This window comes from Triticum urartu, chromosome 5A, assembly GCF_056163025.1.
Source record: "Triticum urartu cultivar PI428250 chromosome 5A, HENAU_Tu73, whole genome shotgun sequence".
NCBI lineage: Eukaryota > Viridiplantae > Streptophyta > Magnoliopsida > Poales > Poaceae > Triticum > Triticum urartu.
Genome location: NC_141877.1, coordinates 255,616,716 through 255,632,558, shown reverse-complemented (window position 1 = coordinate 255,632,558; position 15,843 = coordinate 255,616,716). Strand labels below are relative to the sequence as shown.

The window sequence follows — 15,843 nt, the reverse complement described above, 5'->3', positions numbered from 1 at the left end:
GACGTGGCATGTAATTAATGAAGAAAAAAGGGCATGTGGTAACATAGCTAGTTACTGTAACATCACACATATCAAGAAAAGATTTAACATGCATATGTTACTAGTCTATGTTACCACCTCCACAGTGGGTAGTAACATATGTGTTGTGTCATGCATCACTTTATTTATTAGGTTGTAGACTCATCTTTTCTTGATATGTGTGATGTTACAGTAACTAGCTGTGTTACCACATGCCTCTTTTTCTTCATTAATTACATGCCACGTCATCTATTTTGCCTAGATAAGTGTGATGTTACCACTTATGTTACTCCCATTGTGGGTAGTCTTAGGGGATGTTTGTTTCCAGAGACTTTTTTGTGTAGGGACTAGAAAAAGTCCCTCTTAGAGATTTTTTTACCAAACGGGAGAGACCTTTTAAGGACTAAACTAGGCATTTGGAACTAAATGAAGAAGACTCTCAAGGAGAGTCTTTTTGGGATTTTTTGGGACTTTTCCAACAATGCCCCTTCATGCACCCATTGGCCCGCCACTCGATGGTGTTGTTTGATTGTTATTTTTCTATATACTAGGGGCAACATGGTCATTTAATAACCTCTAGGAAGGGACTAGGGACTTTTTAGTCTCTGAAAACAAATAGGGAGTAACTTTTTAGGGACTAGTGACTTTTTAGTTGGGACTAGAAAAAGTCCTAGGACTAGAGAACCAAACACCACCTTATAGGGTTCGATTCAAAAATCTCACCAATCAAGATAGATGGTGAGTGGTGGAATAATTTTTGTAATTTGCAAAAACACTTAATTAATGCGTTTGTTTTCCTCAAACAATTGTATTTACTAATGCATTAATTGTAATGCATGCACGCATAAAACAATGCATTGGTCAATTTTCTTTCAATATATGCATGCATTGATTTAATGCACTTTGAAATCTGAACATGTGATGGAAAACAACCAAATTAAGCCTTAAAACGGGAAAACTAAAATTTTGAGTTAAGCCTTATAAACCAGAAATTAAGAGCATCTCCAGCCGTTGGCCCCCCCAGGACGCATAAAAATCGCCCCCTGGGGGCGAGCCGACGATACAATCGGCGCTGGGGCGGTTTTGCGCCCAATCGTCGGCCCCAGATCGCCCCTAGACGCCGAAATTGGCCCACTTTGCAGCCTCATTTCGGCGAATAAATGGCTCATATGGGCGAGAATAGGCCCATATTCGGCGTGGTTCGCCGTGTCTCGGCGTTCAATTATCAACACAATTTTTGCTTACCACATATTTCATCACAGAAAAATCAAATACTTCAACAAAATAGTACAACAACAAATAGTTCAATACAAATTATATAGTTCAATAAATAAAAACTCGCATTTCATCACACGACGTCTCCCTTGAGCCTCCATATGTGCTCAATCAGATCTTTCTGCAGTTGATGATGCACCTGTAGGTCTCGGATCTCCTGACGCATACTGAGATAGGCAGTCCAAGTTGTCGGTAGCTGGTGATCGACTTCGGCTAGAGGACCCTGCCTATAGTATGATTCAGTGTCAAACACTGGGTCTTCTTGCTCGCTCTCGATGATCATGTTGTGCAAGATGACACAGCAAGTCATAATCTCCCACATTTGATCTTTGGACCATGTCTGAGCGGGGTACCGGACAACAGCAAATCGAGATTGGAGCACACCAAATGCCCGCTCGACATCCTTCCTGCACGCCTCCTAAATCTTCGCAAACCAGGCGTTCTTGCCTCCTGGCACAGGGTTTGAGATGGTCTTCACAAACGTCGACCATCTCAGATAGATGCCATCAGCTAGATAGTACCCCTTGTTGTAGTGCCGCCCATTGATCTCGAAGTTCACCGGAGGAGAATGACCTTCAACAAGCTTGGCAAAGACAGGAGAGCATTGCAGCACGGTGATGTCATTGTGAGTTCCTGGCATACCAAAGAAGGAGTGCCAAATCCAGAGGTCCTGTGTGGCCACCGCCTCAAGCACCACACTGCAACCGCCTTTGGCGCTTTTGTACATCCCTTGCCAAGCAAATGGGCAATTCTTCCATTTTCAATGCATGCAGTCGATGCTTCCAAGCATCCCAGGAAATCCTCTTGCTGCATTCTGTGCTAGGATCCGAGCAGTGTCTTCCGCATTGGGTGTTCTCAAGTATTGCGGTCCAAACACTGCTCATTGCCCGACAAAACTTGTAGAAACACTCTATGCTGGTGGACTCGCCCATGCGCCCATAGTCGTCAATTGAATCACCGGGAGCTCTGTATGCAAGCATCCTCATCGCTGTCGTGCACTTCTGGATGGAGGTGAATCCAAAGGCGCCGGTGCAATCCATCTTGCACTGAAGTAGTTGTCGAACTCCCTGATGGAATTCACAATCCGGAGGAAGAGCTTTCGGTTCATCCGATAACGGCGCCGAAATGTTTTCTCGCCGTGAAGTGGAGCATCGGCAAAGTAGTCGGAGTAGAGCATGCATTAGCCTTCGAGACGATGCCGGTTCTTTGCTTTCACCTGCCCCGGCGCCGAGCCACCTCGTCGCGGCTTTTCATTACTCGCCAGCAGCTGGGCGAGGGCGGCGAGCACCATAAGATGCTCTTCTTCCTGGACGTCGGCCTCGGCTTCCTCCTCCAGCAGCGCGGCGAGCGCTTCCTCGTCATACGAGTCCATCGCCGAGGCAGGCAAATCGCCAAACACCTTGCGCCCCGGTGGGCGTGTCCCCGCCGCTAAACTGCCCCAGCTGCTGTTGGAGGGGCTGCCGCGGCGAAGCTCTGCTATTTTTCCGGCGTGGAATGTCTATCTAGTGGTGAAAGGCGGCGGGCAGCGCCGAGATATAGCTACTGGCGGCCGAGGGCGCGGGGGTGGGAGGCGAGTCAGGAAGAAAATCTTGACTTTTCCCCTGACGGCGTGGGCCAACCGCGCTTTTTCCTTGCGCCGGAGCCCCCAACTGCCCCCCAGTGCGCCGGGTTCGGCCTACGACCGCCGGGCAAAAAAAGTCCGAGCCGGCATTTTTCGGCGTCCTGAAGGCGTGACTGGACTGTTTTTTCGATGTCAGCACGGCAAAAATATCTCGGAAGGATCTGTTGGGGACTCGACTGGAGATGCTCTAAGGAGTAAGGTCCCATGACCGAACCAATCTGTTGCTCTGACCTACCAGAGCCCCAATCCCGGCTCATTAAAAATCTTCTCTAGTCTACTGCGCTACGCCAGCTGCTGCCGAGCGTCGTCGCCGACGCCTCACGGCCCAAACCCTAACCCACCTCTCACGCGCGTCGCCGCCACCATCGCCGTTCCCATTCCACCTCGTCACGTCCCTGCCGTATTCACCCCGTCCGAAACCTTGGACATTGGTTTCTGAAGGTAGGAGCTTTTGGATCATCAAGCGATTACTTAATCCCAAGCTAACTATTCTCCACAAATTTCCATGTAGATCCGCTTTTGGTTTGGTAACAGAGGTGGATTTACATTGGTTCGATGTTCATTTCTTATGCTGCTTTCAGGCCACCAGGTTACCTAGAATCATCATGTCAGGAAGAGATCGCCTGCCGCGCCGTTTTGTCGAAGATGGAAGGGGCTATGTTGACGCCCGTGTGGCTGAGGATCGCAGGGGTCATCATCCTGGTATCCGAGTGGTTGATGATCGTAGGGGCCATCACGAGATCCGTGTAGTCGAAGATCGCAGAGCCTATCCTGCAGTTCGTGTGATTGAGGATCGTAGAGCCTACCCTGAGATTCACGAAAGGCCGCTCATGAGGGTGGCTCCTCGCTCTCACCTGGATGTCCTAGAGGAAGAAATTCAGTTGCACGAGATTGATTTCCGCAGGCTTATGGCTGATCGTCATGCTCTAGCTGAGGAACGGATGGAGTTGCACAGGGAGTTGCAAGCCGGAAAGGAGGAGGTCCGTCACCTTAACATGATCATCGCAGAGATTAATGCCAAGAAGGAAGCTTATATCAGCGAGCTCGTTGACAAGAGAAGGAAGCTTGAAGCTGAACTTAGATCAAATGAGCCTTTGAGAGATGAGGTTGTGCATCTTCGTGGTGAAATCGAGAAGCTCCTTGCTGTTAGGAAAGAACTCTCTGCAAAGGCTGCATCACTCATGCAGGAGCTGAGTAGGGAGAGATCTGATAAACAACAGTTACCTATGCTGAAAGCAGAGATTGAGGGCCTTCAACTGGAACTTACCCATGCAAGGTACACACACCATCTCTTTTGCTGGACCTGACTCTCAGTTATCCCAGTAAATTGTTTGGGGACTGGAAACTTCGAGTATCATTGGTTTCTATAATTGTATTGTTTGCAGGAATGCATGTGAATTGGAGCAGAAGGGGAATTTCGAGTTGGTGGAACAAAGGAAAGCAATGGAGAAGAGTATGATTTCGATGGCACAAGAAATTCAACAAATGCGGGCCGAATTAGCTAATTTTGATGGCAGACCATGGGGCACAGGTATGTTATTGGGATCATCTACAGTGTTTGTAAATTTCAGTTATCCATTCTACATATTTTCCTTTTTCACTGTCATATTTTTTCTGGATTTGAAGTTGTACATGCGCATATGGTAGGGTTCTGTATTATCAGCAATCCTGAGTTAGGAATCTGCTATCTGCCAGCACTTTGCATGGGTTTCTAAGAAAGAGGACATCAGCCAATTACTTAATTTGTTTGGAGATGCTAGTTGTCAATTAATATTGGAAACGGATTGATGCTACTACTGAACATATTATGCGTGCCAGTGTGAACTTCTGGATTGCCACATTGCAAATAGTTGGCTGCCTTGGGGGAGGGGGGGGGGGGGGTTCTCTGCTTGCGTGATCGGTGCCGTAGGAAATTCGGGATGACAGAGATGCCGCTAGTGTGCAACTGTTGCACATGAGACGGGGGGAGGGCAAAAGGCCATCCTGTTTTCTTCCTTGCCTTGGTAGATTGCCTGCTTAGAGCATCTCCAACAGCTCCCCATTCCCCAATAATTTCCTGGTATTGGGGGAGTTGAGCCAAAAACTCTGCTCCAACAGCTTCCCTTTCCCCAATAAATTATTGGTGATTACTAATAAAACAACCCATCTTTCCCTAAATGGAGGGCGAGTTGGCCCTCTCCCGATATGATCCCCTATACTGCGATGTCAGCGCTCCGCTAAATGGCCACCGGACCACTGCCGCCGCCGCTCAGCTGCCACGGCGCAGACTGCCGACGCTGCTGACGGACCATCTCCGAACAGCCGCCCCGCCGCTGGACAGCCACTGGACAGCCGCTGTCGTCGCCGGTCGACTGCCGCCCACTGGACTATCGTCAGACCGCCGCCATAGCCGCCGGAGCACAGCCACACCGTCGCTTTACCGGTTAGCAAGTGGGCCCCGTATGTCAGATTGGTTATTGAGGAAGTTTTGTTGGGGATCTGCTGGAGCGTTCATCCCCGATAACCAGAAAAGTGTTATTGGGGAGCCCCAATAGGTGATTATAGGGTGGTTTTTTTTTTGGTGAGCTGTTGGAGATGCTCTTACAACTAGGGATAGATTGCAATACAAGAGATATGATATACCTTGTCTAATGTCTTCTACTTTAATGCTTTCTTAATTCGCACTTTCACTACTTCGTAATTTAGGCACACACTCTGACACTCATATTTAAATTCAAAGGCCTAACTCTATGAGCAAGGCTAGGAAAATTGTAGCCATCTTAGGCTCATTAAAGCCACTGCCTATCCCATTGTCCAGGGTCTAACCCTACGTGGCAGTTTCTTGTGCCCACCGATTACTACCCTACAATGACATGGCTCCCAATATATAGAGAATTTTGCGTTGAAATGTCTTGATTTATGATTGGTAATTTTTTTGAGCAGGATCTCCCGCATTTTCATTTTTAATAGAAATTGTCTTCTTATATCTGACAAGGTGATATTTACATTATAACTACATACACAAAATATATGCTTTTAGATAGTATACGTGGAGGGTCTTCAGTTCATATGCTGGGCCCTTCTCGAGTTTGCCAGTCTTTCTGGGTATGCAAATTTTAAAAGGAGTTAAAACCATGCCGAATTTTGTACTCAGTATGCGTCCAAAATGCATGTGTGGATGTTTTCTCTTTACTGCTGGTATGGATGGAAATCATGTTATTTTCTGTTACCAGAATATTATCAGTTATCCTGTAGCTCGCTTACATGCTTTAAAAAAATAATGAGAAGTGCCCCCCTATACACTATTAAGAAGACAACATGTTACATATCAGCCTCACGAATGAATCAACGAGATTTAATCTGGCTACAGCCTGATCTTTTCGCAGTTTCCTACCTCAACGTTTACTTTGTACTACTTTAGTGCCCGTGCGTGGCCACGGAATAATAAACTGAGATGAAGTTACATTAGTTAAAATATCATTGTAATTCATGATGTGTGCGTTGTATGTGGCTTATGACCGTTGCAACAATATCACCTTACACTTGCTTCCACTCGACGATCACCTCATGCCACTTGTGTCTCTTTCCTCGCAGAACGCAACACGATGCATGTGAAAATTCATGTGTATAGAAATAATTTAGATAGTGTTCCAAAAACATGGAAATTCCACTTCGCCACACGAGATATATATACATAATTGTCCGGTGTAACTTCATACTATCAAAAGAAATGGAGTATCAAGCATGTCAAATACTGAATAACAAAATTGGGCATAACACATCCAACATGGGTGATGGAGTGCCTTGACTTAAATCAAGGAAACACCATAAGAACTGATTCTATATTCATGTTTGTCATCCGTATATAATCTGACATAACATTCTGATTGTATTAAGTGAAGTGATTTTCACCATGAGAACAGAACAAGCACTGATTCTTTCTTACCATGAAATTCAGCCACCAAATCTATCCAGTGGCTCTATACCTCCCTTTCTTTCTCCCACTTTGATCCTAAAAGTTGTCCCAGCTCTGCGTCAACATCAGCAACAGCTCATTCCACTGTCTGTTTTTCTTTGCTATCTAGCAGCAAAAAGTATACCCAAATCAAAAATAGAAATAACCACATGGACAGAACTATTTTTTTTCTTGCTGACCAAATAAGTTTGTTCGTATCAAACTGTATGGTTAAGTGGAAGCCCATTAACCTATTGCAACATGTAAACTTTTCATTTTAACCTCAGGTGTTTATTTTGCTGGGTTCATTCTTGCTCACTATAGTAGTGATTCTTCAAAACAAACATATACATCCACATGAGAGCTATACACTATAGCCCTGCGTGTGCGCACACATATTTATTTTCTTCTCACGTTCCACCCAGCTAACCATGTATGTCCTAATCTTAGTATTCCGGATCGCGGGTCGGTGCTGTGTTCTACGACCCAGGGTTGTCGACCCAAATCAAAGGTTGGGATCTACTCTGGGGTCAATGTGGATCGGTGGCCGGGACGCGATCTCGGACGCCACTGGGTGACCCCGGTGGGGAGAGAGGCAGAGAGTGTGAACTGAGGGAAATGTCGAGAAATAATAGATGAATACAGAGAACATCGTCGGACTCGTACCTCCGCAAACCCCCCATCACCGGTCTTCCATCATTGCTGCAGTTCTTCATCACCATGTCCGCCACTGGAGGATACAGAGATGTGTAACGAATTGACGAGGCGAAGGAGCAAAGGAACATGCCATGGAAAGGCAACGGATTGGTAGCCTTGGCAGCGGTGTGCAACAGCCAAAAGGCAAAATGAAAATGAAGGAAGTGGCGGTGGTGGAGAGGAGACTGACAACTATGGTCCTAACACACATGGTAGCAATAAGAAAGGATATTCATTAGTTCATATTATGAAGGTCAGAAATAGACATGCATCGGTGTCCTTCAACAACTTTAGTCATGTTTCCATTAGTACAGGAAATAAAAACATCACGTAAGACAGAAACAAGATAGTCCAGGGCAGCCATTTGGTTTGAGTGTTAAGGAGCTCTTTATTTGATGTAGCTAATCTTTTTTCACCATCATAGTTTAACCTGTAGGCTGCAGCAATATATATCCGAGTGTTCTTCTATAGATGTAAGTACAATGCGTTGCTACGGAAGAAAGAAAAATCAAATTGCAGTGACAAACAACGCGGTAGAAATCTCCAATATGGAGAGGTCAAGCGTACATCGTATGTGAAATCCTTGCTTTTTCTCATGGGTTAAGAAAATATTACCACATGCAACCAGTCTTGTTTTCCTCTGATTCAAAGAGTCAAACTCTTTGGGACCATTGTGCACTTTGGATTCAGAACCAGCAAGGCTACTAGAGAATCGCCAACAAGCTCCAAACTGGAAGCTTCCCCGCATTACCACTGTCCACCGCCAAAATCAACCCATCCTTATAAAGTGGAGAGCACGAGTACTTATGACTTGTTCCCCGCATACTTCCGCTCGATCCCATTGGTTCACTTCATGATGATTGAAGTGATGTTGCTCACCATGGCGCTCGCCGCAGCGCTGTGCATCCACTTGGACCCGCTGCCTTGCGAGGACTTCTCCGTGGCCGACCTGAAGGCCACGACAGCGGTCAATGGGTCCCCTGCAGGTCGTCGGTGGTGTTGGTGTACGGTGAATTCTTCTCCTTCGCCATGGCCGCCGCATCCAGCACCAGAAGATGGGTCAGCGCCGCCAACAGATGGGTTCTGAAAGGGCATCAGGCCATGATGGTCACCGTGGGTATCTGAGTGGTGATAGAGATTGCGACCAGAGGGGCGAAAGGGCAAATGCGATGGTGGGATACCTAAAACCTACGGTCGTAGGGGCGGCAATAACTTTTCCCGGGAGAGAGACGGGATCTGTAGCGAGGGTTGGGTGGCGATGAGGTGTGTGTGTGTGTGTGTCGTCTATGCATGGATTGCGGCAGTTTCCTTTTCCCCTAGTCGTGCGTGCGTGCGATGGTTTTACGGGTTTTCTTGCTCGTATTGTGCTAATATGCACGCGTGGGCTGAAATTTTTACTGTACGGGGAGCGCGGGAGGGGAGGTTGAACCATTACGACGGCATACTCCCCTTCACTAGTAAAAGATAATGGACCAATAAAAAATAAAAAATTCTAATACCATACCACCCACAAAGCAAAACCAGGAGTGTTCCTTGTCAACAATGAGAGCATACATCATCTTCAAAACATAAGCATAACAGAGTTATCCTAGATGGTGATTTTCTCTTAGGCTAGACTACCTGAATATATCATCATTGGATGCATTGCTGTTAACACTTTATATTTCATGGAACAAAGAAAATTCGCTCTCATGGTACTATGTCTATCTGCTCTCTAAGGTGGAGCACATGGGATGAAGCTGGGCAGTCCTGAAGCGACCTTCCCTACTCAATATGGAGATAAATACAATATACATGCGGTATGATCTTTTAAAACAGTATAATCTTAGACAGTTTCATTCTTTGTTTTCTATATTATTCAAAATGTACTGTGTTGTTATCAGGGAGTTTCTGAGAAAGGTCCTTCGCACCCTCCTGAATCTTCGTGGGGCACATTTGAGAAGAACCGTTTCCAGTACCGCTAAGACCCCAGCTGCTACATTCCGGGGAGAAAGAATCACCTCTAGGTGTTAATTATCATATAACATGGTTTAGAGTATCTTATCTACCTACTTGTTTGTGTTAAGACTCCAGACTTCTTTATGCTTCGAATAATTATACTTTCTGTGTTAGTTGATAATATTTGTCCTGACAGTATCCTGTTACTATTTACATATTGGCTCCAGATTTATGCATGTTACTAGGATATCCAGGTTTCCTTGTTAGATGGATCTATGACTAGACTAGCAATCATTTTAACGTGGCTTCGACTTTGGAAAATCAGAGTGACTTAGTCGTGTCACATATAGAGCAAGTGTTCTGAATTTAATGTGAAGCAGTGGGGGTCTAACTGCTAAACTTTGAATGTATGTTTTTACAGAAAAAACTTCCATCACGCGGTTACACAATGAATTAATGAGCTTGATGTGAGATGATACAGATAGTGCATGTAGTACATGTGTGTCAAGTTCACTCTTGGTGATAACCAAGTGTAGGTTTCTCTCATGTTAAACTATGTTGGTGACGTTAGTCACTTAATGCAAAGGTGGTTTTAATGTTTATAACTAGCAAATTATTCAGGCGTTTGCTGCAGATTTTCTGTAAAAATGGAAGTCTGAAGTAGTGATTATATGTTTGGCTAGATTCATGTCAACTGCTGCATATTTGAATGTGTAGTGGATCCAATGCTGTTATCAGCAGATAGGGATCAGTAAGTGATATTTGTTGTAACAGAACTAACTTTACCTCCTTAAATCTCTATAAACCATAACAGTGTGGACAAGTCTATATATTATCTTCCCCGCAAAAAAAAAGTCTATATATTATCTAGGACAATGATTGCGTTTCTTATGGGTAGTAAGTTATGCCGTTAAACTCCACGGTTATTCAACAGCATAAGCTGTCTCATCTGAATTGGTTTACATCATCAGTTTTTTAGTTTGTATTTGTCTTGATGCTTATTTTGATCGTTATGAGGAATTCAAACTTCCAGACCTTGTGCGAGCTCGATTAGAAAATTCTTGCTCTGGCCCTTTGTGTAAGTTCTAGTTAAGCTTTTACGGTATTAGGCTGGTTACTTTCTAGCATATTTGGATTGTCTGTCTGGTGCATGAAGCCTTAGGTGGCTCTGTTCTCTTGCAAAATATTAGAGAAGAATGAGGCTATTCAGACTTATCAGTTATCAGTTGTTAGATATTAGAAGTTAGCATCGGCAATTCTTGCACATGAAGAGGTTGATCTAGGAGCTCTTTTAAGCAAGTTGTGACTACCATTAGTCACAGGACTAATATTGGATCTGCACTGATGATGGTGTAACATGGCCTCTCTTGCTCTGTGAAATTAGACCAGTAGCGTGTGCATCAACATGCCACTTCTCCCATTTTTTTCCTGGATTGATGCTGTATGAGTGAGGCTGGGACGTGATTACTATTGTTTGCCAATTACCCACATGGTTAGCTCTCTATGTGGCTGATGTGTTAGCTGTTAAGTTGGTCATGTTCTGTATTAGACCCACTGGTATCTCCAGCTTCCAGACATCAGCAGTTCAGTTTAGTACAATTGGACTGATCTAGTGGATCATGGATGTAATTCAGAGTACCGTGCCTGAACTTTATGAGCTCTTAGATTTGAAAGATTTTGCTCAGGTGGAGAACATGAAAGGACCGCCATGTTTTTTCTGACTAGTGACCACACTACAGTGTTTTTTTGACTAAGGAAAGCACTTGTTGTAGAAGATAAAGATTACCTTCTTGATACCAATTGGGAGAAGCAGTTGTAGATGCATCGGCCTGGCAACCTCCTGAAAGCTTGTGTGGCATATGGTCTGAACCATATTTGATGTAGGCCACAGCCCTCGATCTCCCTGGAACATATTTCAATGGTTACACTACTCCCAAGAGAACCAAAGATTTGAAGAAGCACATTGTCTGTGAAACTCCTACCAGATTTTAACATGGAGGATTCTCCTTGGAGTGAAACTCCCGGTCATTGGCTCTGATACAAGAGGCTGTCCATAACAGTGTTCTTGCATGTGGAACCTTGATGCATTCTTCACTTTAATGCTCAAAAGCAGTGTTGGTTTTGAATGGGTGTTTGCTTAAGAGTTGTGTCTGAGCTCCTTGTGCGGTAAATGTTGCTCAGATCGTGATAAGGGGAAAGCACTCCCGAGTTTTGTGTCAAAGCAGCAGACAGAAGTTTGACGTGTTCTTCCATGTGATGCTTGAAACACAGTGCAGATTTGAGTAGGAGATAAGCTGGTAATCTGATTAGGTCTATTTAGCCCCAACAGGCTAGACTTAATCATCCCAAGTATAGAGTGTAATTTTGGGTGCTCAGACACATAGAGCTCACACGCATCCTTCGCTACAGTAAAATCCGAAAAAATATTAAACAATTTAAAAAACATTGATGTATTTTTTCACATGCTTACAAATTTTCGTGATGGAATGCCATTCGTGGAGGTCTGGGAAACAAAAACAAAATCAATGCTCTAAAAAGACTGTTTTTGAAAGCATTTTGGAGCATCAATTTTGTTTTTTTGCCCAGACCATCAATGTCATTCCATCACAAAAATTTGCACGCATGTGAATAGGCATCAATGTTTGTTGTAAAAATATTTCTTTTTTATGATTTTTTCTGGATTTTACTGTAAGAAAGGGTGCATGTGAGCTCGTGCTCACAAGAGCGCTTTTTAGCGAGTCCGCTATGGAGATCAATCTGGGGTGGGTCAACTTGTTTACTGAAGTTGGCTGGAGAGTATGGTGCGTGAACTGAATGAGCTCTTAGTGCTGGAAACCTTTCCCAGTTTGTGAGAAGGGGAAAGCATTCCTCTATTTCTTCGTGACATCAGATGGATGGTAGTTTGATCTTTGATGCCATAGAACGCTTAAAGCAGATTGCAGACTTGACTCTTGAACAGAAGTTGGTTGGGAAGTTTATTGGCACTTGGACTATATGGATTTATAAGGATTTACCCTTTTACCATTTTTAAGTCCATCAGCCCATATCTTGTGTTCTGTGGGAGATGACTGCTTTGCTAGCTTGTCGAGATCATTCTTGGATGGGTCAAACAGCGGAGATCATTCTGAAGCTTTCCAAATGACCGAAGCAATCTGGTGATGGCTTACCAAACATGAGGCAAGTAGTTTCTTCATCCACGGCAGAAGTTACGCCGCGTCTCTGTATATATTATTTTAAATTAAACATTCATTCTTGACAGTGCACCTTCATTAACCTAGTAGCATGTTAATTTTCTATCTTTTATATTTGGATATTCAATAAGCCCTGGGGAACCCAATTAGTTTTACTATAGGGTCTTGTTAGTATTGCCATGTGTTGGAGAAGCCTGGTTAGTAATATAGTGAGTCTAGTGTTTCTAAAAGTTAGCCAAGTTCTGTGTGAGGTAGGCACAGTCGTGTATGGACATGTGTTGAGGTGTAGTAGAGGCCTCATTGGAGCTCAGAGGTAAGGGCCACGACACATCTGTGGCTAGAGGAAGACAAGGTCACGGGAAGAGTTTGAGCTAAATAGTGGTGTGGAAGATGGTCTGATGGGCGGTATAGGCTCATTGTGATGTTTTGACCACCTGAGTGTCCTGGTTGAGTTGAACCATTTAAAGAGGAAGCAACCCTAGGAAAGCAAGAAGACCTTGAGGGTGAGCCTCCTTGTCGCTGTTGAGTTTGATGCCTTCAACTTCCCCTTCCCTTTCCTTGTCTCCCTCCCAGGCCCTCCTTGCTCTTTGTCTCCTCTCCATCCCCCTTGCCTAGGTGGTGCGTAGGGCGACTAGGCAATCTCTTTTACTGTGAATCACACATCTAAATGTGTGTCATCATTGTATATTAGAATCTAGAAGAAGCATGCTGGTAAGGCACAAAGTACAACAACCAAAGCAAAAACGAAGGCTAAAACTGAAGCTAGAAAGATAAGCCTACTCTAATCTACAAAAAAAGAAGAGGGAGAAGACATGCCCTCCCTTTTACTACACACCCCCTACATCAGGAGGCATAATATGAAGCAGGAGACTGCGAAGCAGCTTTGCACTGTCATCTTCCACAGCTCAACCTCTGACAAAATCGGCTCGACCACTGCCTGACGGTCTGGCCTTGCATCTAGCGCCTAGCAATTTTATGAACACTGCTTGAGCATTATTTAATTTCTGGTGGACAGTCCTGGATATGGTGATTAATTGCCACAGTAACCTTATCTGAATGTGGCTTTAACATGTTATGGACTTAGGACATATTATTAGCATTTTGGCTGCTGCGAACTAATAGTAGTTTCTTAAATATTGTTACAAGGCATGCTTATTTGGATAATTGAAGTCACAATCTGATCTGAATTGTATTCAAGACATCTTCTGCCATTCTACAGTCCAGCAGGATCTGATAAGACCATGCATGGTCAAGGATTCTAGACCCCCCTCCTGGATTATACACACACATGCATCTTGATCTTGAGGTTCTTGGACTTCTTAGAAGTTGGCACTTCTTTGGTGGATGAGATGTGGCTGGATCTCTCTGAGAGAAACCGAGAACAATTTAACTGTACAGACCATATATTGCAAACCATGGGGTTTTATTGAGCAACAAGTGTTACTGGCTTACTGCTTCAGGATTGCAGTAGGAAACAATTAAAGGTTCATGGTTTATTTCTGTTCAATGTCACCCCATTGGTTTTAGAGACACACTGTTATCGTTTGTTTCCATGTCAGATGCGGGGAGATTAGTTGATGAGCTACAGAAGGAAAAAAAATTCCCATATCTCTAGGCAAATGTTATTTTGCTTTGTGGTTTGAGAATTTCGCCTTATATTTTACTTCCATGAACCATAAGAAGGAATGCAGACATATCTTGAGAATGGTATTAACTTTTCCTGTAATACCACCCACAGTTGTACTTGTGGGGCACATGTACGATTTGCAAGAGGGTACAGATTGTAGGCTATGATCTTCAACAACTTTATCTGTTATGAGTCAGGGTTTGGCATTGTAGATTATAACCATTGGTGACGGGAGGTTGGCACCGTGACAGGAAGTAAACAGGGAGCGGTAGAGAAAATACTCATTGCTTGCCTTAAAAACCCACGGCACCTCATATAGCCCTCCTTACAAACTGATTCTAGCTTGAAATTGCCATGGAGTGTACTGTTTTTCTCCTATTCATGTTCTTGTGTTTCTGTTCACTGTTTTGTGCATTTTGTGTTATTTATTAATTATTATTTTTACTGTTATGTACAACTCTTCAGATGATATTCTGTTTGGGACCAAATGTCTAACACTGCTGTTGTTTACCTTACAGGTTGAATCCTCAGTTGGTCTTTTCCTCTGATGACAGAAGATGTATTTGTTCATGTGAAGGAGCCGTCACTGCCAGAAAACAGTAATAAATATGGTAACGGGGATAACTGTTGCCTTTCTGACGCTGAAGGTTCTATGCCAGTTAACTGATACATCTAGAGATGCGCTCTTCTAAAACATCATATTTTCTAGACATCCCTGAAAAGAGATCAAGATGGATTATCATACCAGTTGGAGATATGGGAAATGGTTAAATCAGTCAAGAGTGCCCTAGCAACACTTGGAAGGTCTTGAATGTGGGCGTGTGGGCGTGTGGGCGATTGGGTTCATTTGCAGGCATTAAGTTTTGTTGTGGTTTTGGGGGAAGAGTGAACTTGTGCCATAGAAGTTTCTGGTTGTCTGGAAGCCCCTGTTCTGTGTCACTGTCGTGATAATTTCCTTTCTCCATAGGGAAGTTGAAAAGAGATTCTGCTACAAATTGTATAGCAGTGAAGCCCCTGTTGGTGGATTGAACTGTGCCTGGCCATGATGCTTCCAGTTGCTGCATTTGGATGTAGTCACCAGTTTGTCCAGCAGTGAAGCGCAAGTCAGCATAGCTGTCTGATGCTTAAGATGTCAGGAATAAAATAAGTTGCTCCCTACATGCGCTGGAGGCAATGAAGACACGATTTCAGAAGAGAGGTGCATATTACACCCCCCAACTCTAGCCCTAGTCTAATATACACCCCTCAACTTCAATACCGTCTAAAATACACCCCCAACTCTCAAAACCGGCTAGAATTCAACTCTCCCTCCCTGTTGACCGGTTTTGACCCAGTTTGACCGGTTTTGATTGAGTGAACAGTAAAAAATAAAAAATTAAAAACAAAAAAAATAAAATTCAAAAAGTTCCAAGTTTTTGCACCGCGTGAACAGTAAATTCAAAAAAAATAACCTTTTCAGCATGTTTGGATACCTGAGTAAATTTGAGATGTCCGTAAATTCGAAAAATATTCAAAATTTTCAACATGATGAACAGTAATTCAG

At 43.9% G+C, this 15,843-nt stretch overlaps 1 protein-coding gene across 3 annotated transcripts; it reads left to right on the top strand.

Moving 5' to 3' along the window:
• Positions 1–3,123: 3,123 nt before the first annotated feature.
• LOC125508388 (protein FLX-like 3) lies at positions 3,124–15,478 on the top strand. 3 transcript variants are annotated; one of them, XM_048673091.2, is made up of 6 exons: positions 3,124–3,355; positions 3,496–4,190; positions 4,300–4,445; positions 9,264–9,343; positions 9,428–9,550; positions 14,819–15,478. In XM_048673091.2, the coding sequence occupies exons 2-5, from the start codon at positions 3,520–3,522 to the stop codon at positions 9,506–9,508; spliced, it is 978 nt and encodes a 325-aa protein (XP_048529048.1). In that variant the 5' UTR covers positions 3,124–3,355; positions 3,496–3,519; the 3' UTR covers positions 9,509–9,550; positions 14,819–15,478. The 3 variants fall into 3 exon arrangements, with proteins under 3 accessions (XP_048529048.1, XP_048529050.1, XP_048529049.1); XM_048673092.2 differs by having other exon boundaries at positions 3,130–3,355; positions 3,426–4,190; XM_048673093.2 differs by lacking the exons at positions 9,264–9,343; positions 9,428–9,550.
• Positions 15,479–15,843: the final 365 nt, after the last annotated feature.